Here is a 25,393-nt window from a genome sequence, read left to right on the forward strand (position 1 = left end):
GGGGGGGGGGGGGGGGGGGGGGGGGGGGGGGGGGGGGGTGTGTCACCGGCTCACAGCTCATTGGCCGGAACCAGTCACGTGACTGCGCCCAGTCGCAGGGCAACCGGAAAAGGTCCCGCCGTGTGTCCGGATGGGCTGCTCTACCCACAGTGACTCCTCCGAGCCCAGGATCCTCTCACGTTCGGGGTTGTGTTTCCTGTCCAGCTTCGTCCACAGCGGAGTGGGTTCACGTGGTTGGGACACCCACCCACGCTGGTCTCGCTAGGCCTCCTCCGCCCAGTGATTCTTCAGTGTCTTCTGGTGTGGGGGTGTCTGTTGTTGCCAAGCCGGCCCCCTTCTGGGGACGTGTATTCTGTGTCCCGTGCCTTTTGTCGATGGGGCCTCAGCGAATCTCCCTGGGCCAGGAGTGATTTTTCACTTGTTGATTTTTTTCTTAGGCCCGCATCCCAGGGGTTGGCTTACTGGGTCAAAGGGCACGGTTGTGTTTCTTTTCAGTCTCTTGAACCTGGCTCCCCAGCAGTGGACGAGGGCCAGGGTTTCCTTAGCTTCTAAGAACCTGGGGGTCAGCCCTTTCCTCCAGGAGCCATGCTTGCTGAGTGGGTGTAAGTTCTTTGGCTCTTTGAAATAAAGTCAGCTTGGGACACCTGGGTGGCGCAGTCGGTTAAGCGTCTGCCTTCGGCTCGGTCGCGATTCCAGGGTCCTGGGATCGGGTCCTGCATCGGGCTCCCTGCTCATTTGGGAGCCTGCTTCTCCCTCTGCCTGCCATGCTTGTGCATGCTCTCTCTCTCTCTGACAAATAAGTAAAATCTTAAAAAAAAAAAAAAAAAAAAAGGAAGAAATAAGGCCAGCTTACAAATGCCCAGACCTTTGGAACTCTAAGGTCCATTTGTCATTGATACCATTTTGTGAACTTGGCCCCTCATCTTCTGGGGGAAAAAGGTTGTTCACTCTTCGGCTTTAACCAGATTGCTGTTTTTGATTACCCAGTAATTGGAAACCAGTTACTGAGAAATTGGGGAATCGGGTCAGGGAGTGTTGGTGACAGTCGTCTCGCTCCCCATCCTGGGCCAGGGTCTCCTGCGGTGACCGTCACTGTCCTCGGCCCAGCTTGTCGATCTTGGTGGTCAGCTGCAGGTGACCTCCAGCTTCTGACCTCTCTGAGGGCCACTTTGAGCTCCTTGGGGAGTGAGAGTTGCTCTTGCCAGGGAAAAGCCTTCAGTCCGCTGCCCCGAGTTGTCTTTTGGAACCAACCCTGCTGAAAAGACCTGGCTGGTGCTGCATCCTCCAAGGCCAGGCTCCCTTTTGAAGTCTGATCATGAGGCACCAGACCCGACTTTCTTCAGCAGAGACCTGCTCCAGCGTGGCAAGCCTTTAAACGTCGAAGATGTGGTAGTTCTGTCCCAGATGCCCAGATCTGTGGAGAGCACAGAGGAATCAAGCTGACTGGAGCCCACTCGCCTTTCATCCAGGCTGTTTTGTCTGGACCCTGGTTGAGACCAAACTTTTCATCTAGTAACTCCCATCTGAAGTCCCTGCTGAAAACATACCACTCTGCAGGAGTGAATTAGGGGAGAAGGGAATGGGAAGAAAGTGCCAGGCACCCAGGACACCTTTTGGTTTAGAGGTTAATTGTCTGGCTTGGGCAGGAGGGAGACCCGGGTCCCAGGCACCTGTAACTCTGTGACTCTGGGCCTGTGACTTAACCTCTCTGTGACTCAGTGTCCTCAGCTGTACCTTGTGCAGTAAGCTCCTGTGAGCATAGTATGTGGCCCAAAGTAAGGACTTTATAAATGTCAATCATTATTAGCAACGACAGTAAATTTCATCGTGGCAGTAGACACGTTGAGGGGTCTTATGTGAGTCAGTACAGGTGACCTAGCTTTGCAAGATTCAAATTCTGGCTTGTACTGAGCCCTGCTTGACAGAAAGGCAGGGAGATTTCCACTGGTCAGTAAGAATGTGAATCGTAAGAATAGGAAAAGATCATTGCTGACATTTATGGAGTGCACTATCGAGTAGGAAAAACGCACCTCCTGCCTTTGTCCTTTACCGTCACACTTACCTCACACTCAGAACACTTCTAACACCAGCTGTGTGGGAGATTCCCCCCCAGACTGAGCAGGACTGTAACCCTAGTTGGGTGTCCTGGGCTGTAACCCAGTTCTGACCGCGTCTGCCTGGAGGTAGTATCAGATCCCACAGGCAAAGGGCTCGGTCCCACAAGACAGCCCCCCCCCTTCAGATGCCACTCTCAAGTCCAGCTTGTCACCTGTGCTCCTGACCAGCCAGTTGGCTCTCAATCTGAGGGTCCCAGGAGCCCCTTCTCGTGTTTGATTGATTTGCTAGAGCGGCTCAGAGAACTCAGAACGATTTACTTCCTGTTTGCTGGCTTACTATAAAAGGATATGATGAAGGATCCAGTTGAACATCCAGATGGAAGGGATGCCAAGCTCCCTGGAGAAGAGTGGAGCGCACTACTCTTCAGCACCTCCCCGAGCCCTGCACCTTTGGGATTTTTATGGAGTCTTCATCGTGTTGGCATGATCAAGCATTAACTCAGTTTCCCAGTCCCTCTCTCCTTGCTGGAGGACAGGAGATGGGTTGAAAGTTCCCAACTTCTGATGGTGGCTTGGTCTTCCTGGTGACCAGCTCCCATCTGGAGGCCCACCAGGCTGTCCTCATTAGAACAGGACACTGTGCCCACAGCCAGGGAGTCCCCACGGGCTGATTTCACAGTCGTGCTGTGGCCTGGGAACAGTGAAGAGTTGGCTGTATGAGCTGCGAGACGTCGGTGTGTTATTTAACCTCTGTGCCTATCGTGGGTCTCGATCTCAGGCTGTTGGAAGAACTATATGAGCTAGCGTGCATAAAGTGCTTAGAGCTCCATGCTCAGCGGGGAGTCTGCTTGAGATTCTCCCTCTCCCTCTGCCCCTCCTGCCTTGCGCTCTCTCTCTCTCCCTCTCTCTAAAATAAATCTTTGGGGGGGAAAAAAGGACAGGGCCTGGCTCAGGGTGGGTGTGCAAGAGCTGTACTATAGCCATAGGACAAGGCGTCTTCTTGCCTTGAAGCTAGGGTTCCAGGAGGATGGTCCTTAAGCCTAGCTGACTCCTGCTCAGCCCCCATTTGCAGCCTGTCTGGCCGGTCAGAGAGGTATAGGTTGTTTTCAGGGGCCCACAGTTCTGTGGTCACAGAACACCTTGCATCTTGCATCCAGACAGGATGAGCAGCCCCAGCATGGGGTGGGAGCCCATTCTCCCAGGTCCCCCCCCGCCCCTGATGAGCTCCAGAGATGGCTTTACATTTTTTCCATATCTGCCTGCTTCTGGATCCTGTCAGGAAGCACGTGTAGAAGTTGGGGGCTGTCTGGAACCCTCTGTTGGGGTGTCCTCCTCCTCCTCCCTCTACTCCATACACTCTCTGTCCTTGGGGACCGTCTTAGGGTAGGCTAACTGCTCAAGCCTACAACCTCCAAATTTTGCCTTAACACACTCCAGATTTATTAGGTGTTCACACCATAGCACAACTCTGGTCGTGGGAGGTGCCTGGTCCTCTAGGATCCCCTGTTTCTAGCCTGTAGATGCAGCATGAGAGAGGGGTGGTCCTAGGCCTCCCCTCCCAGGGGGCCCGTCTGGGGTCAGTGCTGTTGGACAAGTTCTTTCTGTGGAGGTGGCAGCCCCGTGGCCCCCGAGGCATCTGCAATTGCCAAGTACAAGTAGAGAATTGAACGCAGATGATTTCTGCAGCCGCCCCTACTGCCTGCATTACACCTTCCTTCCCCCGTTTTCCCCTCCCCCTCCTTCTCCAGAAGGCTGTTTCTAACCCCCTTAGCAGGAAAGAATCCCCCTGCTTCGTGGAATGTCCCTTCTAGTTGGTCTGCAGTGTTCACTTTGGGTCCGCTTCCACAGTGCGCCGGGACACTCCTATTACTGACGGAGAGCCCTAGAAGGGAGCACAGGGGCTCGCTCTGCCTGGCACCCAGGAGGTGCCCAGAGAACGCTTGTTGAATGAATGAATGAATGAGCAAGCCTAGCGGCGGGACGCTATCTAAGCCCTCAGGGCGGTGTTACCACTGAGTCTGCTGTCCATCAACCCTGTGTCACATCTGTAAATGCAATGTTCTAATCCACCGAAACGGCCCAGTAAGGTGTCAGGAATAGGAACATCCTGATTTTATGGATGGGGAAATTGAGGCACAGAGCAATTAACATCACCTGCCCAGCGCAGGGCAGCTGAGCTGCGACGGGGTTTCCAGGTGTCTGCCATGCCCGTCTTCCTCCCCCAACCGGGTGGTGGGGGTGGTGGAGATAGTTAGAGACTAGCTCACCTGGGATACTGGGCTGGGCATGATTGGGTTGCTTGCTGCAGAAGTCAGAGGTGATGTTCCGGCCATTGGGGTTTGCAGGCCTTTGTCCCAGCTCCCCCCGGCACTCCCCCCACCTCCAGTCAGCCTCTGTGGTAGTTGCTGAGGGAAACAGTGGGCCCTTGTTTCCTCCGAATCCTGAGCTCTGAGCAGAACAGCGTCCAGCCTTGGCCTTGCAGGATGGCGTGACTTGGAAGCATGGCACCCACAGGCCTCCTCTGGCCACAGTGGATGGCCCTTTCATTGAGACATCCTTGTTACTGGCTGAGGGACAGATCAGATCCCTTCCGCAGAATGGAACAAGTCCCTGGGAAAGTTCCCTTTCCTCTGGAGGCAGAATGTGGTCAGAAAAACAAAATGACAGTTGAAACGAGGTCCCTTGCGTCCGAGCTCCCTTCCCCACGTTTCACAGATGGGAAACGAAGTCTGGCCCACCAGGGTCCCCTCCTCTGCAGTGTCCTGGTTCTTGGGAGCTGACCTACTCTCCCACGGTGTGCCTAGACCCTGCCTGAGCTCCCCTCCTGGGTGGCAGCCCCAGAAGGCCCACCTTCTCCTTCCCAGCCAGCAGGGAGAGACTCAAGTCCCCTTGAGGTCTTTGCAGGAGGATAGACCCTTCAGGGTGAATGTGGCTTATCTGGCCACTTGAGGAGAAGCCGTGCTGGAGAGCCTTCTGGAGCCAGCAGCAACTCCAGTCAGGTCTCAGCAAAGATGCTGCAGTGAGAGCCAAGCCAGGACCAGACCAGGCCTGATGTGTGTCCCAAGTTGCTGTTCTCGTGAAAGGGTTTTACTGGCATAAAAATGCTTGGAAAATATACAAAGGGAGGTGGCTGGCTTCCAGAACTCAACTGTTTACCTTCAGTGGAGCGGCTGGGAACGCGGAGAGCTTGTTTTCCAAACAGCCCGTGCTTGTCAGGTCTGTAGGCCCGAGGCTGGTGCCAGGCCGGGATGAGCCAGGGGCATCTCCTTTCCCCACGCCCACTGGGACATGTTTCTGTCCCCTCATGCTGCACAGGAGACCTGGCAGCTTCTCTCTGGAGATGTGTGTGCTGCTGGGGATGGAGCTTCATGCATGTGACCCAGTTCTCTGCCGTTTCTAGCTGCCTCAGTCTGAAAAGATGGGCCTCTTGTTTGTGGTTCCCGTCGTGGTGGCGCCACGGGTTACAGCCGAAGTGGGTTTGTGTCTGTGGCATCTTCTGAGAATTTGCTCTTCTTTGCCCAGGTTACCACCTCCCACTGGCTTTGCTCCCCTTCCTTCAAATTCTGTTTCTTGTTTTGTTTTGTTTTCCTGGGAAGTGGGTGTGGATGGGAACATAATACCGAACCCCCCAGGCAGACCCAGAAGGGTCCTCACAAGTTCCTGTGTCTATCGAAGGGGAAACAGGCCCAGGGGGGCTGAGGAGCCAGGCTGCTGCACAGGCCCAGGACACCTGGCAGCTCGGCTGCAGGCTCAGCCCGCAGGTGTTGCTGTTGGGCCTCCATCCAGGCCCCAGCTGGACCGCTTCCCAACCACAAGGCCTTGCCCGGTGATTTCTCTTCTCTGGGCTCGTGGTGTCCTGGTCTGTGACAGTGGGAATGTCACCCTCAGCTCCTGGCCTTGCTGTGAGGACGGCGAGTGCTGCTTTGCTTCCCCATCTGGGAGCCCTAGAAGGAATGGCCAGCTTCTCAGCTAGTCTGACTTTTTTTTTTTTTAATTTTTTTAAAGATTTTATTTATTTATTTGAGAGAGAGAATGAGATAGAGAGAGCATGAGAGTGGGGAGGGTCAGAGGGAGAAGGAGACTCCCCGCCGAGCAGGGAGCCCGATGCGGGACTCGATCCGGGGACTCTAGGATCATGACCTGAGCTGAAGGCAGTCGCCCAACCAACTGAGCCACCCAGGCGCCCAGCTAGTCTGACTTTTGAGTTATATACAGGCTCGTCACCATGGGGTGGGAAGAAGCTCCTTCAGTAGTATTGTGAGGTCCATGGGATTTTGTTGTTTTTTTTTTAATAGGGGAAATCCCTTAACATCTTTTCTGGCAGGCAAAAACAAAACAAAACAAAACAAAAAACGAGTTAAGGATACCACCTGGAAAGAGCTGGTACTTTCGGAAGATTTGACTAGATAAGAGTTTAACTAAGAGAAGATGACAACGTGTGAGCTGGGTCAAAGCAGCCAGCGGAATGTGGTGCAGCCCCCACAGCGTGGCAAGCTGTCACCACCCCAGGCCCGAGGGGATGGGGGCGGGGGGTGGAGATGGTATGGGAGCCATGAAACAGCGGAGGTCTTGGGAGAGGGGCTGCGTGCCTGATGGGGGCTGTGTCTGCTGCCAGAAATACGGCGGGGGTGTGAGGACGGTGGGAACGGACACCCCGAAGGCTCTCTCCCCCCTCTCCCATTTTCCTGTGTGCCTCCATTGTCCGCTTGGCCGGAAGCCAGAGGACAGGGCGGCCAGGTGGTCGTGGCTCCAGAGCGCAGCCTCGCAGGGCCCAGAGGGGCGGGAGCACTGGACGGCAAGCCCGGCTTCAGATCTGCATCTGAGCGCCGCCACTTTCTCACTGTCAGATCCGGTGGGGGGGGGGGGTGTCCAGAAGTCCATATTCCCCACCCTCCTCATTTGTAAAATCACTTCTCATCATGTGGTTGGAAAATAAAAGCTTAGCTTCTAGCGTGATGCCTAACCAGAGTGGACATTCGTAGCTGTCTTTGTGATTTCTTTACTAGCAACTTGGAAACAGTCAGCCTGGAATCCTGGAGGGAGCCACACTTACGCAGGGATGCGCGTGGGGGTGGGGCTGGTGGCTCTCTCGGGCCTTTGCTGAGGCCATCCGGGGGGTCAGCCAGGTGCCGGGCTGGCGCCGCTGCCTCCGGGGGACTGGCCTTGCAGGTGGTGGTGGCCGTGTGCCGGGCGGCAGACATCTGGCGGGTCAGGAAGCATGGTGTCAGGCTGCCCGGCTGTTGCAGGTGCTCCTGTCTCGGGGTCAGATGATGCCGACGGTCTGTCAGCCGGGCAGCCCTGGCTCTCTTGGGACGCAATCTTCTTAACCCCCGTGTTCTTGAAAAAATAAACAGAGCCACCCGCGGAGTAGGGCCAGCAAGGCCTGGCGGGGCCCAGGCTGCCCTGCACTCCCTCCTGGTGGCTGTGATCAGCCCTGATTTCAGTGTGAAGTGCGAGCTGCCCGTCACTCAGAGCCATGCCTCTCAGGTGCGTGAAGATCACAGCTCTGCTGAGACTGTGTCGTTTCGTGGGAAGAGTAGCTGCCTAGGTCTCAGTTTAGACCTGGCCGTGTGACTTCAGTCATTTGGCTTCAACGTGCAGAGCCCTGGTTACCCGACCTGAAAAACCGAGGTCATTGAGCAGATGGCGCATGTCCAGTTAATGTTTTCTCCGTACGGTGATTTCATGGTGACGCTCGCCTAACCGGTAGATGCCTTGGTTCCACGTGTGCGTCTTCTGTATATGGGGGTGGCATGGGGCTCAGGGACAGACATGCAGACTCAGGGCCTGCCCTGGAGGCGTTCTGGAATCTTAGTGGGTTTGTGCCCTTCTTCCCATTTCTATTTCCCATGAGCGCCAACCTTCCTTCTGCCCCCTGTCCCAGTGTTGCAGGGATGTGCAGGGGTGGGGCGGGGGAGACAGCGAAGGAGCGGGCTCCGGTGCTGAAGTTGTTCTTTCTCTCCGTGTCTCCCCCCGCCCCGCCAGCTGAACCTTAGCCGGCCGATTGAGGAACAGGGCCCGCTGGACGTCATCATCCACAAGCTGACCGATGTCATCCTCGAAGCCGACCAGAACGACAGCCGGTCCCTGGAGCTGGTGCACAGGTTCCAGGTGAGCGAGGACGGTGAGGAGGGAGGGCCCGAGAACGGCCCTGCACGTTTCAAGAGCTGTAGCAGCTGTCTTGCCGTGTAGTCTGGTGTCGTGGCTGTGCTACTCCCAAGACCTGGGCTTGTTTGTGGGTCGGCACTTCCCCGCCAGGGCCTCGGTCTCCTCGGGTGTCAAATGGGATCCAGCCAGGGCGTGGTGCGCAGGCCCGCTGCTCCCTGCCTGTGTAGACGTGCTCTGCTGATCAGAGTGCTGTCGTGTCCAGATTCGGCCTCCACGCCTGCAGCACACACACTCACGGTCACTGGTTCCGAGTTGGCACCGGGGCTGGGACCCTCCTGTCTTGTGTTGAGAGAGGGACCCCTCGGGGCTGTTGGAGTAGAACGGCCTTACCAGCTCCCCGAGTCCTGCTTTGGTGGAGAACCCCCTCTCTGTGCTCATTGCTTGGACCCCTGTGTGCTTGTCTCTGAGCACGGACTGAGTTGGCTTGGCTGTTCCCTCATCCCTGCCCCATCCCCCACCGCCCCCACCCCACGGTCTTGACCCCTCAGTGACCCACCCACCACTTTGGGAGGTGCTGCCTTTGCCCCTACTGACTTGCCCTGTGTTTTCTCTGTTGTAGACAAGAACATGATTCATCCCCATGAAAAACAAAGTCATATTATCAGTGAAAGTGTAGCCAACACGGAGGGCCTCCCTGGTGGGAGGGGATGCTTGAGTGCGCTTTTCAGCGTGTGATAATTGGAGATTTGATGTCCTGTCCTTCTGTATCTGCACAAAGGGGACTCTCCTTAGCCTCCTTGGCCACACAGTAGCCCTCCCGCTGACAGCATTTTCTTTCCCCCATGTGTCCGGGGTCGTGACCTCAGCCTCCCTTGCTTGCTTGCCCACAGCTCTTTCCCCCTCCTTGGCTAGCTCTGCCATGGAGTCCCACTTACTGTGTGCAACGCAGTCCAGAAGCAGTTGTGGCCTGCTTGTGGCCCTTCTGGTGGCCCCCGTGCCTGGGGCGGGGGGTAGGTGCTCTCCCCATGTCGTGTCCTCCAGGGCCTTTGCCTTGCCCGTGGCCCGAAGTCCTTCGCGCTTTCGTAGGCCTGGAGGCCATGGGAAAGGCGCGTTCAGGCTCCTCTGTGACCTCGCTGAGACTCCGTTTTCTTATTTGTAAAATGGTATCAGGACCAGGAAACCCTGTACAACGTTGGTCAGCACACACGACGCCATGCCTATGAAGTGCTTCTTGCAGTGCTCAGTAGAAGGTCAAGGCCGCTTTGATCGTGTGACCTCCGTGAGCCTTAGTTTTCTCTTCTGTAAAATGGGGATGTTGATAGTCCCTGTAGTCCTTAGGACGGTCAGGTTGCTGAGAGAAGTAAATGTCCGTGTATGTAGAGGTCCCTAATGTTTGCTGAGTGTGCAGACACTCGGCTCCTGCTGCTAGGACTTCAGCGCCGCTGCATTACCGTGTTTCTGCTGTTCTCCTGCATCAAGGGCAGTAACCCCCAGGCAGCCCCAGTGCCCTGGGGGGGCTCCCATCCCTCACCTCCCGTAAACACACACAGCGCCCACAGCCCAGGGCAGGTGGTGGCTGAACAGGGAAGGAGAACTGGGTCCCCGTGTTCCAGTCTTGGTAGAAGACAAGGTTATGGTGAGAGAACATGGCAGGGGGGCTATGGGGACGTGTGGCTTCAGGGTTTCAGCCACCACAGGCATTTCCCAGGGAAGTCTTGACTGGGTCCCTGGAGTCTGTCCCTGCCAGGACATGCACATTTGGCCGGCCCTCAGATGACTGAGGTGACCTCAGTGTAACCTTCCAGCCTTGGTATTTTTGGGATAAATTTTCCCTGCACTCTGTGCTCAAGCATGAAGCCGGATATCTGATAAGGCCGGGACGTTTCCTCCTTTGGAAGGGAACAATCCTTTGGGGAAAAGGGTGACAGGCTGAGCTTTCCAGAGGCCCCAGGAAGAGAGGAGACAGGCGGGGGCTGGCGAAGAGAAGGACCGAGGGACACCGGGTGAGGGCCAGGGGAGAGGCCCACTTGGCTACACTCGGGCCTTCCTCCTCCACTCTCAGCGCTGACCTGGTCACCCGCTCTGCTGTAGGGTTCAGAGCCGGACCAGATACACTGGCACTTGACCTTGGTCATGCCACTTATTTTCAGTTTCTTGTTTTAATATTCATGCAAGACTTTCACAAGGAGACATTGGCTTGGGTGGGTAGGGAGCACAGGGTCAGTAGCAGGGAATCTGAGCCTGGGGCTTGGGTTTGCGAAGTTGGCTTTTCTGCCATTTGTTGTGAATAAGCAAACAGAGTAAGATGGTTTGGCCCAGAAGGGGCTCATCTTGAAGGGCCTTCTCCAGATGCTGTACTCAGGTCCCAGGAGAAGTGAGCTGAGGAAGAGGTGTCTCTGAGATCTTCCTGACAGCCCTAAAGCATTCTGTCCCTGGGATGCTTCCATGAAGCTCTAGCCTGGGATGGAAAGGAATTCTCTGAGCTGAGAGGTTATGCTTTTTTCCTGGCTGCCTTTGAGGACAGGTTGGAGGGTGTAGGCCTGGGGTTCATAGCAGATCACTAAAGCTGGTGCCATAGAAACCACCCCCCCCAAGCCTTTTTTTTTTCCTTTTTTTTAAATATTGGCCCCAAGAGAGCTTTGCTTGGAGAATCATCAGGATGATTCAGTTGTTTTTCTGCACCAGGGTTCATGTAGAGCCAGCAGCCTGGTGCCGCCGTGGCTCTGTCCGAGAGTCGTCTATCACTGAACAGACCTGGGGGGCCCTGTCCCTGGGGGTGAGTGGGCCTGGGGTGTTGGGAGGGTCCCTGTCCCCATGTGCAGGGGTGCTCTGGCCTCTCGACCTGTTTCCCCAGGGGAGCAAGGAGACCCTTCTCACTGTGGCACCCAGGGTAACCTGTGTGGAGTGGCCAGGGGCAGTCCTCCTCCTGCGGCCCCTTCCAGCCTCAGAATCGCCCAGAAGGGCTACAGTGATTGTGTTCTATGGGGCATGCGGAGCCGTCTAAGAGGATCTTCCTGGGCCTTTCCCTGAAGGAGCTTGGAAGAAGGGGGTTTGAGTCTAAACTGACCCCTCTTCCCCTATCTTGATTAGCTGGAAGATTGTTAAATGTTCCACAAACACTAGGTCTGGAGGGAGGCCTAGTCTGGAGGGGAGGCCGATGAGGAAACCAGGAACTGCCCCCACAGCCCCGAGTGATGAGTTAGGGCAAACACAGACCTGATCACTACATGTCCTGGCATCAGACCATTCTGTGCCTTCTCTTTGTAGCGATAACAAAGACTTCATTCAGTCTTGAACCAGACCTCTGAGACCTGTGTGATCTGGCCGTGGCCTCTCCCCCCACATCCTCACCTTGGCCCACCTGTCCCTCAAGCTCTGCCTTCTTGCCCACCTCAGTGCCTTTGCCCCAGCTGTCCTCGTGCTTGGGGAGATCTTCACCCCCAGATCTCAGCTCAGGTGCCCCTCTCTCAGGGAGGCCTCCCTGGTGATCTCTCTAAGGATACACCCACCATCCTGCTTTTCCTTTCCTCTGTTGGGAAGTGCATGATGCTCTAGCGGTTCCTTCTGTCTGTCTGTCCATCTGGGGGTTAGCCGCACGGGGGCGGGGGTCACATCCTCATCAAGCTCACTGGGGCTCCCCATTGCCGCACATGATTCCTGCTACGTAGGAATTGTGCCCATGTGTTTGTGAAGGGAAGGAGCATTGTCGGTGCTGGCTCGGTGCAGGATGCCCTGGTGGGTCAGAGGAGGGAGCAAATGGCTCCGGGGGGGGGGGGGGGGGGCATTTCGAAGCAGGACACAGGGAGGAGGGTTCATGAGGCAGATGGTGCTGTGTGTAGGGATGCCTCCGAGGGCTGGGGAACTGCTGGATGAACAGGTTGGAGAAAGAGGGCTTTTTCTTGCCAGGTTGTGGAGCTTGGACTTTATCCTGCAGGCCAGAGGTGAGGACGATAAGATCAGATTTCACTGGCATGAGAGAAGCCCTGCTTAGGAGGGGGCCGGTGCCAAGGCAAGATGAACTCTGAGTAGTGAGGACACCATAGTCATCGGAGCCTGGCAATTTCTGCAGTGAAGAGAGAGCTCCTGCCCCTGGGGGCTCAGCAGTTCCCCCGTCCTCATCCCAGTGCCCCTGGGATCCTTCAGCTGTGACAGGCACCCATAGGCCCATGCTCACGTGTTGGGTCCCGGCCAGCCATCTGATTGTATGAAATGCATCTAGGAAGGGAGCTCCTTCCTCACCTCGTGGATGCAGGCAGAGAATGCACACTTTGCACATTGGTTTTACCTGAAAGGAAACAGCTTTGTGAATCAACCTTCGGTACTCTGGCTCCTCATCCTCCACCCCTTAAGCTTGAAAAACAGGCTTACTGAGATCTAATTCACAGACCATACCATTCACTGATTTAAAGTATACAGTCTGATGTGTTTTAGTGTATTCATAGATCCATGCAGTCCATTTTAGGACATTTTTGTCATTGCCCCCAAAAAACCCGAATCTTTAACTATCCTCTCCCTTGCTGGCCCTAGCAACTACCACTTTCTGTCTCTATAGCTTTCCCTATTCTAGACTTTCATATGAATGGAATCATATAATACTTGACTGCTGTGACTTCTCTCTTTCACTTAGCATAAGGTTTTCAAGGCTCATCCGTGTCGTAGTGTGATTTGGCGTTTCCTTCCTTTCGATGGCTGAATCAAGTTCCATTTAGGTACACCACATTGTGTGTCCGGTCATCAGGTGATGGGTTGTTTCCATGTTCTGACTATCAAGAATAACACTGCTGGGGCGCCTGGGTGGCTCAGTCGGTGAAGTGTCTGACTTGATTTCCACTCAGGTCATGATCTCACGGTTGTGAGATTGAGCCCTGTGTCGGGCTCCATGCTAGGCATGGAGTCCACTTAAGATTCTGTCTCTCCCTCTGCCTCTCTCTCTCTCCCCCTTTTTTTTTTAAGATTTTATTTATTTCAGAGAGAGATGGAGAGCATGAGCAGGGGGAGGGGCAGAGGGAGAGGGAGAAGCAGACTCCTCACTGAGTGGGGAGCCCAACCTAGGGCTCCATCCCGTGACCTGAGCCAAAGGCAGACGCTTAGCCGACTGAGCCACCCCAGGCGCCCCCCCCCCCTTAAAAAAAAAGAAAAAAGAATACGGCTATAAGCTTTTATGTACACGTTTTCATTTCTTGTGGGAATACACACAGGAGCGGGGCCACTGCTGGGTCACATGGTAGCTGTTTCCGTGGTTGCGGAACTACCAGCCTGGTTTTCCTCGTGTGGCCCTGTTTTGCATCCCCACCAGCAGTGCATAAAGGTTTCAGTGTCTCGACATCCTCGCCAGCACTTAATCTGACTTTGATTTTAGCTATCCTAGTGGGTGTGAAGTGGCACGTTGGGGTTTAGATTTAGATTTCCCTGATGGCCGATGATGTCAGGCAGCTCTTTGTGTGCGTATTGGTCATTTGTGTATCTTCCCCGCAGCCGTCCTTATACCTCACGTGTAAAGGTCTGGAGCCCGCGGATTTGCCTTCTTTCTCCTTTGGTCTCGTCTCCCAGAGCACAGTGGTTAGGGACACTGACGTCAGATCCTGTTGCCCAGGTCCAGAACTCTCCCCACCACTTCTCTCTGGCTGGCCTTGGGGAATGTCTTTTCATTTCTGCTGTGCTTCAGTTCCCTTATCTATAAAATAGGAGTAGTCGGCGTCCCTGCCTCCCAGGGCTGCGGGAGGACCGAGTGTGCTAACTGCGCCTGGCGCTCAGAGCACTGGGCACGTGGGCTTGTCGATCCTGGAGCCGAGGCGGGGCCTCTGCTGGCCCTGGCCCGTGTGTGACCTGCCCCTGCCTCCCAGTCTAGCAGCGGACTCCGGTTTCCTCTGACATCGGAGGGGACAGCTTTCCATGCCCCTCCTGTTCCAGTCTGTCAGGTCGGGCTCGGCCTCGCTCCAGTAACAAGCGGCTCCTCCAGCCCTGCACAGGCTTATTTCTACCCTGCGGCCCCCATCATTGGAGGCTTGGCTGGGCCCCACTGAACGTCTGGGAGCTGGGGTGACAGGGTGGCTGCAGACATGTCATCGTGGCAGAAGGAAGAGAACCCCATGAAGCCACCCTGGCTCTTATTTTCTGTGATTAGCACTACTCGTCACGGCTGACCTAAGAGTTCTTGGTCATGATTGTAGTCAGCGAGGTGGTGATTCTGGAAATGTCCCCAAATTTCAGGTGTCCTCTGTGCCAGGAGCGGAAATGCGCACTGACTTTGGAGGCAGGGCTGGGTGGAGGTCAGGGGACTTAGGGACTGTGCCTGGCTCCGCCTCTCACTGGCCACCCCGCCGGGGCCTCAGGGGCCCCGCCTGCCACCCCGGGAATGTGCCAGATGGCAGGGTGGGATGGGGGCATTGAGAGCTGAGGCGTCCCAGCCCAAAAGGCGGTTGCCGTGAGCAGCAGTGATCACCCCTGGGACCACGGCTCCGCTCTGCCCCCAGGCCCTGGGGCTCAGAAATGATTTCATAGCTGCGTTGGCTCAACCCCTGTCCATCTCAGATGTTTACTGGGCGGCCGCCAGCCAGGGGCTCTGTGCCACACGCTGGAGGGATGGAGTGGAAGCAGAAGAAACATGGATTTTGTTGTTCTGGGCCTTCTAACCTGATTTGGGAGATAACATCTAAACCTAACAAAAATCCAGTGAGTTTCTGTGTGGGAGCAGAGCTCAGTGGCATGTGGCCTTCCTGGCTGGTGGTGCCAGCGAGGGATTTGGGTGGTCTCCATGGAGCCCTGCACGAGGCCACCGCTTTCCCGAGCAAGTCCGAGCCGGCCTCCTGTGCTTTGGGCACTCCACATCTCTTATCTCAGTTTGTGCTGATGTCAGTCCCTGGGAAAATGGAATTACTTCCCCATTTTTCAGGTAAGGAAACAGGCCCAAGGAAGTTAAGGCACTCGCCTGGGGTTGCTCAGTTAGAACACGATGGAGGCAGGACTGTAGCTCACGCTCTTGCAAGTATGCTTCAGAGCGGCTTTGGCTGGCAGCTGACGGACCCTTGGGGGGCGGGCAGCGGTTCAGGGCCGCCTGAGGGAAGAGGTCACCATCTGGGATTGCCTCTGACGCAGCTGGGGCCGCACAGCAGCCAGCAGATGCCAGGGGAGGCAGAACTGGGCCTCGCTGGTGACCCTGGCCTCAGAGGACAGGTCCTGTCCTGGGGAGGCCATGAGGTCAGCCTCTTCATGACTCCTGTCCCGGCTGATAAGGCCACTCCCCCGGTGGTGGAGATGGGTGCACAATCTGCCCATTGTGTGCCCAGATCAGGCGGTGGTGGTGAATCATTCTTTCTCCCGAGGGGAGGTTGGTGCCATTGAGTGCCATCGGCCGTCTGCAGGGCCTTTCCTGCGGCAAGAGGAAGACGGGTCCCCCAGGCAGGCCCACGGCTTTATGACTCTGTTTCCAGCCCCCCGCAGAGCTGAACTTCGCACAGCCCTGGGTGGTGTGGGGGGAGGAGCCGGCTGCCCTGGAAGCCTGAGCTCTGACCCAGCACACTGCTGTGTGTGGACAGTCAGGGTTTTATGGCACAGGGGTTGGGTTTTAGAAATACTAACATTATTAATAATCCAGTTTTCCAAGGTTGAAGAAAGAGCTTTCATGCACACGATTTCAGGATTCCTTAGCTTCCTGCACTGTTGACGTGCTGGGCCGGATGATTCTGTATCGTGGGGCTGTCCTGTGCATTGTACAATGTTCAGCAACATCCCTGGCTTCCACCTGCTAATGCCGGTGACACCACCCCCAATCGTGACAACCAGAAATGCCTCCAGACATTGCTGAATGGCTCCTGGGGGTGGGGGGACAAATTCGCCCTGGTTGAGACCCCTGTCTTTCTCCTGCCACAGTGGCTCTGACGGCTTCCATTGGTAAGTGAAGCCCCTCCTGTTTTAAAAGCGTGGATACGGAGGCCTCATGGGGTACAGTAGCTGGGTTTTGGTCATTGGGATCTCAGACCAGGAGGTCTGAAGTCTCATGGGCTCTTATTTCAATAACACCTGCAACAGAAAAGCCACCTTTGTCTGTTCTCCCCCTGGCCTGTTTTGGGGCCATGACTTCCTGACTTGCTACGTGGGCTGCATGCTCACGATAAAGCCATTGTGGTTTCCTTCGCCTTCGTGTGGTCAGTCACAAAGCCACTCACCAGCCAAGCTGGCCTCTGCTGACCTCAGTCCTCTGAGGCATGAGGACTTCCCTGAGCCCCTCCTTGCACAGCCCATGCTGCTCGGGTCTGCGTCCACTGTCTCAGACCTCTCACTTCCCACACCCCCTGGCTTCCAGCCCCTGACCTGGCCCGTGTCCCTTAGTCTGTTCATTGATCTTGAAGATCAGTCATCCAGGATCTATTATTATGTCATTCATTCAGCAAGTCTTAATTGAGCACTTACTGTGTGCCAGGAATCTTCAAACACGCTGGATACAATAATCAATAAGTCAGATCAGGTGGACTCAGCCCCTGCCCCTGCACAATTGTATTTGTGTGTGGGGAGCTGTGGGGGGAGGGAGGGAGGGAATGCACACAAAACACAAGCAAGTAGAGGAAAAAGTAACTCAGTCTCTAGTTACGGTAAATTCTAGGAAGAAGAAATATCAAGGCTTTTGATTAACAGGGAAGTTCTTATCACCTCATCCTGAGCCTCTCTGAGGAGTTGACATTTGAGCTGAGGCCTAAAAGGCCTGTTGATGGAGGGGAGATCGTGCAGTGGGCCAGGGGGCAGCGTTCTTTAGCAGGACAGGCACAGAGGTCCGAGGACCCTGAATAAGGCAGTGGGGGTGGGGCTGGGTGGATTGTAGGAACTGAGCATGCCTGATGGCTGCGGGTTAGAGCAGGGTTGAAGAGTGCCCTGGGAAGTCCGTCGTCTTCAGCACCAGGGGTCACTGCCAGGGTGTGTAGTGCATGTGTGGTGCATGTGTGGTATGGCAGCTGGATCCTGTGCTAGAAGCTAGGAAGGCCGGGGGTTGCGACTGGGGTGCTGCGTGCAGAGGTGAGGGGCCCAGGCATCTCTGGCTAGAGCGGCCCTTGGTACCGCAAACCCTGCCCTGGTTCCCGATGACTCCTCTTCCACCCCTAACCCCCCCCACCCCCGCCCACTGAGAGCAGTGTGGGCACCCTGAATTCTGTGAGTAACACTTGCACACCCAGCAAAGCCCCGGGGAGCCTGCGGGCTCTGGGGAGGCCTCGGCTTGTTCTGGGAACTGAGAGTTCAACTCTGGCTGGAGGGCTGGGTGAGGGTGGGCGGGTGAGGCAGGCCGAGCAGGCCTCTGGCCTGATCCTGGGAAGTGGCCCGAAGGCAGGGGCAGCTCAGCTCCACAGCTCACTCGAGCATCCTGTGCATGTATGGGGGTGCTTGCATGAAGGGGGAGTGCCCGTGGGGGCCTGCGTGTGGCGGGGGCGCACAGGGGTGTTAAGACAGGTGCTTAAGGAGTGCGGGGCCTGACTGCTGTGTGACCGGGGACCAGGCAGCCACTGTCTGGTCCTCATATTGCTCAGCTGCCCAGCTCTGACGGCTGGGCCAGGTGACTGCTGGGACCCCCTCCGGCCCCCACAGGGATCCCTGAACGGAGATGCTAGTCTGTCCTGGTTTAGCGTCGGCCGGCGAGGGGATGCATTCTGACCAGCACCCAGCCCCACAGGGCCTTTTACCGGCTCCAGAGGACCTGAGTAGGGCCGTGGCTCTGTGATAGGGCATGTGACATTCGTCAGGTGAACAGTGTGGCCGGGCACCGTGCCAGCCTCCTGCTGACGGGAGATGGAGAGTGCTTACAAGTTTGGTGCTGCAGGCTGGGGACAGGGAGGGATTGTTTTCCACGGGGGGCCTGGGAAAGGCGGGGAGGAGGCATTTGCCACCTTAAATAACAGAGCATTCTGTTTACTTCCAGCCCTTTCTTCCTCAGCATTTGGGGTTATGTTTTGGCGGGAGCCCATTTCTTCATGGACTTTTCTGTCTGCTCTGTGAACAACAGTTTCTCACCCACAGGACCACACTGTCGTACTCAGGCTGCTTGCTGGGTGGCTGAGCAAGGCACGTGACATGAGACCATCTGGGAAGGTGACCCAGGTGGACCGACAGTCATGGGGGGCATCTGGCTTCCAGATGGGGGTGCCCATCAGGGACACTGAGGCGGGCCTGTGGAGTCGCACGCCCGGGAGAACCTGCTGTCTTTGGGGAGTTCAGGCCCAGCCTACCCCACACAGGCACTGTCTTAGCACCTCCCCTCATCTGGAAAGGGGGTCCCCCGTGCCCCATCAGTGGTATGAGTCTGTACAACTCATTCCGGAGGCTGGAGCCTGGGTCCTCCGACTTCTCCTTGTCCCATCCGAACCCCTTGTTCTGTGCCTGTTCTGTTCCTCAGCAGGGATGGGGTGGGGGTGGTTATTGCTGGTGTTCTGCTCCGTGGAAGCTTGGTGTGCCCTTCATGAATGCTCCAGTGTTTCTCCCACCTCGTGCCCCATCTGGGACAGCGAATCACCGTCATCTCGTGGCCCGTGATTCGGGTGGATTCCTTAGGCCTGGCTTTCCCCATGTCATCTGTGCATGGCGCTCAGTGGTCCTGACTGACTGGTTTTGGTAATGTCAGAGTCTCCCCCGACCTCTGCTGCCCAGCCAGCCACTTCCCATCTTGGGCACAGCCATCGGTTCCCCGGGGCCCTGAGCCTTTCCAGAGGCTGCTGTGTATGTGAACAAAGGTGGTCTTCCTTCCCCCCACACAAAGCCATTGTTCCGACAGTAGATCTTGAAAATGATTTCACATCAGCCCTTTGGGCTACCCCATTCTGTTTAATGGCTACATGGTATTCCATTAACTGACCTTAAATCCTTCCTTAACCAGCTCTCTGTTGATGTTTCTGGAACATGCCTTAGTGATGAAATGCCCTTGTACACGTGTCTGTGTGCACACGGAGGGGATTCTGTGGAATAAATACCTGGAAATAGAAATGCTGAGTTTATGTATTGTTGATTTGGGCTGGTGCCCAGTGTCTTCCCATAAAGTTGAACCAGTTAAACTCTCACCGACCCCTAGGTGGTCCGTGTTCCACCACTTTTGGAGATGCTTCTTCTCATCGGTTTGATTTGGCCTGGAGTTCTAGAATATCGGGGGGTGCATCCCTAGCGGTCCCCTCATCCCATTGTGTTTGCTGCTGGTACTCAGGGCCCTGGCGAGGGCAGTGTCTGTGGCAGGCTCACGCGGCCTGTCTGGACCTTGACCCCAGGCCACCTCGCTTCTGTCTGGTGCTCATGTGTTCACACCTTGCCCTTCTCTTCTGAAGTCCCTGTGCTGTCAGGGCCTGACTACCCCAGTCTGAGCTCATGGGTTTAAATAACAGGTCTGAAGAGCAACTAGGCTGAGGGGCAGAGCGCATCAGTTTCCTTTCAGTGGCTCTGCCAAATCATGCCAGAGGTCATGCAGTATCTTGGTCCGTCCCGAATGGCAGAGTCTGGCACCCATGTCTCTTAATGCCAGCTCCATGTCAGACACGCTGCTCAGGCTTGTCCCTTCCAAGTTCAGCCCCTGGGCCTCGCATGCCAGTAGACGGGTCACTGCAAAACTCAAAGCCGGCCCCGCCACTCCTCGGCTCGGGACCCTGTTGCTTTAGGATCACGTCCAGACTCCCTGGCTGCCGTGTCTCCAGCTGTCTGCCCTGCTTTCTGCCTTACGTCAGCTCCTCTTTGAGACCTATGTCTGCCCGGTCATGCTGCCACCCCCCCCCCCGCCCCGCCTTTGCTTGTGCTGTCCCCTCTGCCTGGAATGCCTGTTCTCCTCGTGGCCCATGCCGGTGACCCTTGGTGGCTCAGCCACACGGGCCTCCGGAAACCCTCTCTCTTCCCCTTCTGCTCCCCTCCCCCCATGGCTAGATTAGTGCCCCAACCCGCACCCCTGTGCGTTCCCATACGGCAACATGATCACTCCCTACATCTCTGCATTTAGGAGCCCCCGTGGGGATGGGCGGACTGTGGCCGCCTGAAGTTGCAGAGCCTCCACTCTGGTACATGCACACATACGCACACACACACACACATGCACGTGCCTGTGCGCACACTTTCAGGGGCTCCCTCCCTGCCTGGCCTCATGCTTTCTGGGAGGCCTCAGGCTGAGTGCTCAGACGCTGACGATCTCTCCAGAATACAGATGAGGGTTGATTAAGACCAAGGTGGCTGAGGACATGGAAGCCCAGCTCTCCCCAAGGAGCCATTTTAGAAGAGCTAGGGATGTGGCAGGTGAGGAGGTGCCCTCCACATACCAGGGCTGAGTCAGTGAGAACTGGGGAGTCATCGTAGCAACTGCTCCGCCGAGAGGCGGTCCGGGTATGTGTGGTCTTGCTTGAGCTAGCGAACTGATGTCTGCCCCTGACACGGAGCCATCGGCCGCCTGTCGTTCGTGTGCCTGGCCTGCTCAGTCTCTTCCCTCTCCTGTTGTAGGCATGCATGTTGCCATCCTAACGAGACTGGATTCTGCACAGTCACTGCACTGTGCATATGCTTGAGGGCAGCAGGCCCTGGACTCCAGGGCCCTACGAGGTTTTTTCATTCATTTATCGCTTCACAGAATCCAAGAATCCTAGGACTTAAAAAATCAGAAAGATGTTATAAAAATGCGTTATTCCAACCTACTTGTTTTATAGGTGAGAAAACCGAGATACAAATGATTTAAGTGGCTTTCAGAAGTATGCATGAAATTAATGGCAGTGTTAGGACTTGAACCCAAATTTCTTGACTGCCTTTGCCTTAACTTTCACAGTGTCTTAGGGTCCTTGTGCTGGAATTGCGATCGGCCAGGTGCTGCTGGGCGGAAAGAGGTGGTCAGCCAGTGATTGGAAGGCATAGGCCTTGGCTGATGGTCGGGGACTGTTACATAGGTTGTGTACCGCACAGCTCAGTGGCAGACTTTGTGAATGGCATCCTGTGTGGCTGGACTTGGCAGTCTTGCCCCTGGTATGTATTGGATGCTGCTACAACCTTCCCTTGGCCCAAGGTTTAGCTGCATGAATCTCTAGCCCCAGTCCTGTGCCAGACCTGGCTACCTCTTCAGATGCCTGGCCTGTGATTCTTGAGTAGCCATGGGTGCTTTGGTTTAGCTAGGGCCATGGTAGGCTGCCTGGCACATTCTGTTGCACCAAGACACCTGGGTCTAGCATGAATTCCTCGGGACTCTCTGTGGTCTGTGGTTTTCTGTAAGGTGTAATGAACAGACAGGTATTTTGGGTGGTGCCAGGAAGGCTTTGCCTGGGGGACATTTGGCCCTGGCTTCAGTTGATTTCATGTCCATGAACAGTGGTTGATTTCATGGCTTCAGTAATCTGCCCAGAGGATTCATTAGTTGTCCTCCCCAGAAAGCTTTGCTCAGCATGGCTCATGACCTCATCCTCATGTGGAGCTGATCTCCCAGGAATGGGTTTCACTTTCTGCAGAAGCATACCGTGGAAGGTATGATTGCCTGTGACACCATTTCATCTACTAGTCCTCTTCCCGCTGGTCCCACTCCTTCACTCAGCAGGTGTCCGTTGCAGGCATCCTGTGCGCCGAGCACGTGCCGGCCCTGAAAATCCTGCACATATCCTTCCCTCGGTGCTGTGTGGATCTTCATCCCAGAGGCCATTGTGGGCTCTTGCATCTGGTCATGTCGTTTCTTTACTCTCCTAAGAGTGGCTCCTTCTGGTTGTTGTTAGTTTGTCTCGATCCAGGGTCGGGAACAGAAGCAGAGACTCTGGCCCACCGTGGTCACTCCTTGGGACCTTTGGGAGTAGAATGAACCAGGGCGGACCCTGGGGTGGTAGAAGGAGCAGATGAGGTCATGGTCTCATTTCTGCCCCTTCACCATGTGACCTCCGGCTAGTTTCTACTTCTTTCTCCTTTCTGAAAAGACTGGCTGGACTAAGAGACCTTAGGTCTTGCAAGGTCTGACTGTCTGTGACTCTGCTTCTGGGAAAGGAACTTGCAAAAGCTCCATTGCCATTTTTTCTTGGGTGCCTTACCTTGTGCTGGCACCAAGTGCCGTGTGCTTCATGGTCTAGGCTGGGGTTGGCTGACCATGAGAAAGACCTAGTTTTCTTTCTTTCACATACATTTTAAGAGAATGCACAGGAGGAATTCTGGCTGTCACTAAAATTGAGATGCTTTTCCTTTAGCCAGGGCTCCCCATGCCTTGTTTTGCTGACTACAGGGCTCTGGAACCAGATGGCTTGGGTCAGATGCCATCTTGGCCCCTTCCTCACTGGGAGAGCCTGGGCCAGGTCCTGAGGTGCTTAGCTTTAGTTTCTCTATCTGTCAAAGGGGGCTGCTAATAGGACCTACTGCATAGGGTTGTTTTGAGGAATAAGTGTGTCCGTTCCTGAAAGTGTGTACAACACTGTCCAGTACTTGGTGAGCATTCAGGAAAAGTTAGCTGGTATCATCACCATTATTGCTGTAATTATTAATAATAACCCCTTCTGGCATCTTGCCAGGACCTCCATCACAGTGTTAAGACTTTAGGAACTGGAAGCTTCCTGTCTTTCACCCACCACTTGGTGTGGAAGGAGGGAGTTGAAAGGCCAGCCTTTGTGGCCATCAGCTGGAAGGGCTGGGCTTGGGTTGTGCTCTCAGGAAGAGTCAGAAGGAGGGAGATTATGCTGAGTAAGCCCAAGGTTACCTCTTTTCCCATAAAAGCCCGGTGAGTAATTTTTGACAGCCCCAGGGAAGAAATGTCTGGTCTTTGCCAGCATTTGTTTGGTGACTAAGCACTAACGGAAACACACACACTGACTGCTGGGGTCTTAGGAATCAGCCTGGTGTGTTTGTTCTGTGCCTGGTGTGTGGGGCTCGCCTTGAATGCCCATGCTTATCTAACTTCTGGAACCAAGTGATGGTCAGGATTCTGAATCTCATTGGGGTTAGCACCAAAGTTTGTCACGATCCCCAAGTGATGGCTGCTGCGGCCCTGGGGAAGTGTAGTGGATGGCACCCCCTTTTCCATCCTTGATCTACATAGGAGGCTAGAGTCCCAGAGAGGATAAGTGCAAGGCAGGCCACACTGCAGAGCGGGGACGGGAGCAGGTCCTTACTGTTTGTGTAGTCCAGTGCCTTTGTTCTTTCTTCCTCTTTTTTTTTTTTTTTTTTTTTTTTAAATACGTTAAAGAGAACACACACACAGAAAACTACATATAAGCGAGCGGCTTCATGAATTTTGCAAGCCAGGTACACCGCGTATCTGCAACCAGATCAGACAGTAGAGCAGAGCTGCTTCCTAGAGCCACTCATGGGCTCCCCACTCCTTCCCTGCCTTTGCCCGACCTGCCCTGTCCCTTCTTTCTCTTTCAACTCCCAGTGAGGACCTGCCATCCTCTCACATGACCTCTTCCTGGGGGTGGGGGGTAGGGAACAGGGACTCTGGAAGGAACGAGGCTGGTTACCAAACTAGAAGATGAACTTTCTCCAACAAGTTGAATGCTCTCAAATCCCTGTTCCATGAATGGCTTCCAGCCTGGTCCTCTCACACCACTCCTGGCCAGCAGGGTTTTTCTGGAACTTACTTCAGTCCTCTGGTTCTCCTCCTAGAAAGCTTCTCTGCCTCTCCCTCCAGCCTTCAGGTTAACGTGCAGAATGCTTGGCAGGGGAGCCTGGCACTTAGCTCACCCAGCCCTGCATGTGACTCCTTTTGGCCTTCACCATGCCACTTCCTGTCCCACCTCCCTGGAGATGGAGAGTCCCAGAACATAGGCGGGGCTCATTCTCACCGCAGTGCTCACTAAGATTTCTCTGTAAGTGCAAATACTCAGGAAGCCTTCGTTCAGATATCCGGCCTCCCAGAGACCCGGTAGAGACTGCTTGGTCCACGGGAGGTCTGGGCAGCTCCCAGCCTCTTCACTCTCAACCCCCCACTGCTGGCCCCAGGCTTTGGTCCTCTCTTTCCTGTTCTAGACCTGCCCAACTGAGTTGTGCACAGGTTGTCCAGCACTTGGGTTCGAAATGGGTCCTTAGACTTTTCTGGGACTTAAAAAGCACTTTAGCCACGTGACTTGGTGTAGGTGACAGGGTGTGCTGCAGAGGCCTTGGGGTTGACGTTGCAATGGGTGGTTTTGAATCCTCGCAAAGCCCCAGCTGGTTGTATGACCTTGAGCTGGTCAGTTTGCCTCTCAGAGACTCGGTTTTTTCATCTATAAAATGGGAATAAAAATATAGTTGTTTACTCTATAGACCACAGAGATTGCTTTGAGAGTCACATCTAGCATTTTGTATGATTGTAGCTTTTGAAAACCAGAAAAATGGTTTATTTTGTATACCGTGGTGGATTGCTGTGATTGCTACCTAAAACATCCACGCTTGAGCAGCTGAGAAGTTTTGTGATCTTTTGCATTCTTACCCTAAGAATATCTGGTGTATGATCCAAGAGAAATGAAAACATTAGTCCACACAAAAACCTGTATACAAATGTTCATAGTAGCGTTATTCGTAGTAACCCCAAGCTGAAAACAAACCAGATGCCCAGCACCTGATGAGCAGATAAACAAATCCGGTATATCCACACAGTGGAATATTATTCAGCCACGTGTCACAGCATGGATGATCCTTGAAAACGTTATGCTAAGTGAAAGAAGGCAGTCCCAAAGGACCGCATTTGATTCCATTTATATGAAGTGTCCAGAATAGGCAAGTCTGTAGAGACAAAAAGTGATTTCCAGGGGCTGGAGGGAATGGGTGAATTGAAGCTAATAGCTAAATGGTATGAGATTTTTTTTTTTTTTCTTTTTGAGGTGATGAAAATGTCCTAAAATTAACTGTGCCGATGGTTGCACAACTCTGTCAACATATTAAATCCTTGGATTGTAAGCTTTTTTTTTTTTTTAAAGATTTTTTATTTATTTGAGAGAGAGAGAATGAGAGAGAGAGCACATGAGAGGGGGGAGGGTCAGAGGGAGAAGCAGACTCCCTGCCGAGCAGGGAGCCCGATGCGGGACTCGATCCAGGGACTCCAGGATCATGACCTGAGCCGAAAGCAGTCGCTTAACCAACTGAGCCACCCAGGCGCCCGGATTGTAAGCTTTAAGTGGGTAAGTTGCATGGTATCTGAAATCTATCTCAATAAATCTGTTTCTTTTAAAACACCCTGTGAGGTAGGAGCTGTGCCAGTGTCCAGTTAACAGATGAGGACTGAGGCTCTTGGAGGCGGAATCACAGGGGGGCAGGCAGGATTCTACCCCAGGTCTCGACGCCTCCGGCCCCCGTGCATG

General features: G+C 54.8%; 1 protein-coding gene across 1 annotated transcript in view; it reads left to right on the forward strand.

Moving 5' to 3' along the window:
* ITPK1 (inositol-tetrakisphosphate 1-kinase) overlaps positions 1-25,393 on the forward strand; it is a 170,093-nt gene that overhangs the window by 91,750 nt on the left and 52,950 nt on the right. Inside the window, exon 4 of the mRNA XM_034993014.1 lies at positions 8,043-8,168. Coding sequence (XP_034848905.1) covers positions 8,043-8,168 — 126 coding nt within the window. The remainder of the gene's footprint in view (positions 1-8,042; positions 8,169-25,393) is intronic.

The sequence above is a fragment of the Mirounga leonina genome, unplaced genomic scaffold, assembly GCF_011800145.1.
Source record: "Mirounga leonina isolate KUSES-001 unplaced genomic scaffold, KU_Mleo_1.0 Mir_82, whole genome shotgun sequence".
NCBI lineage: Eukaryota > Metazoa > Chordata > Mammalia > Carnivora > Phocidae > Mirounga > Mirounga leonina.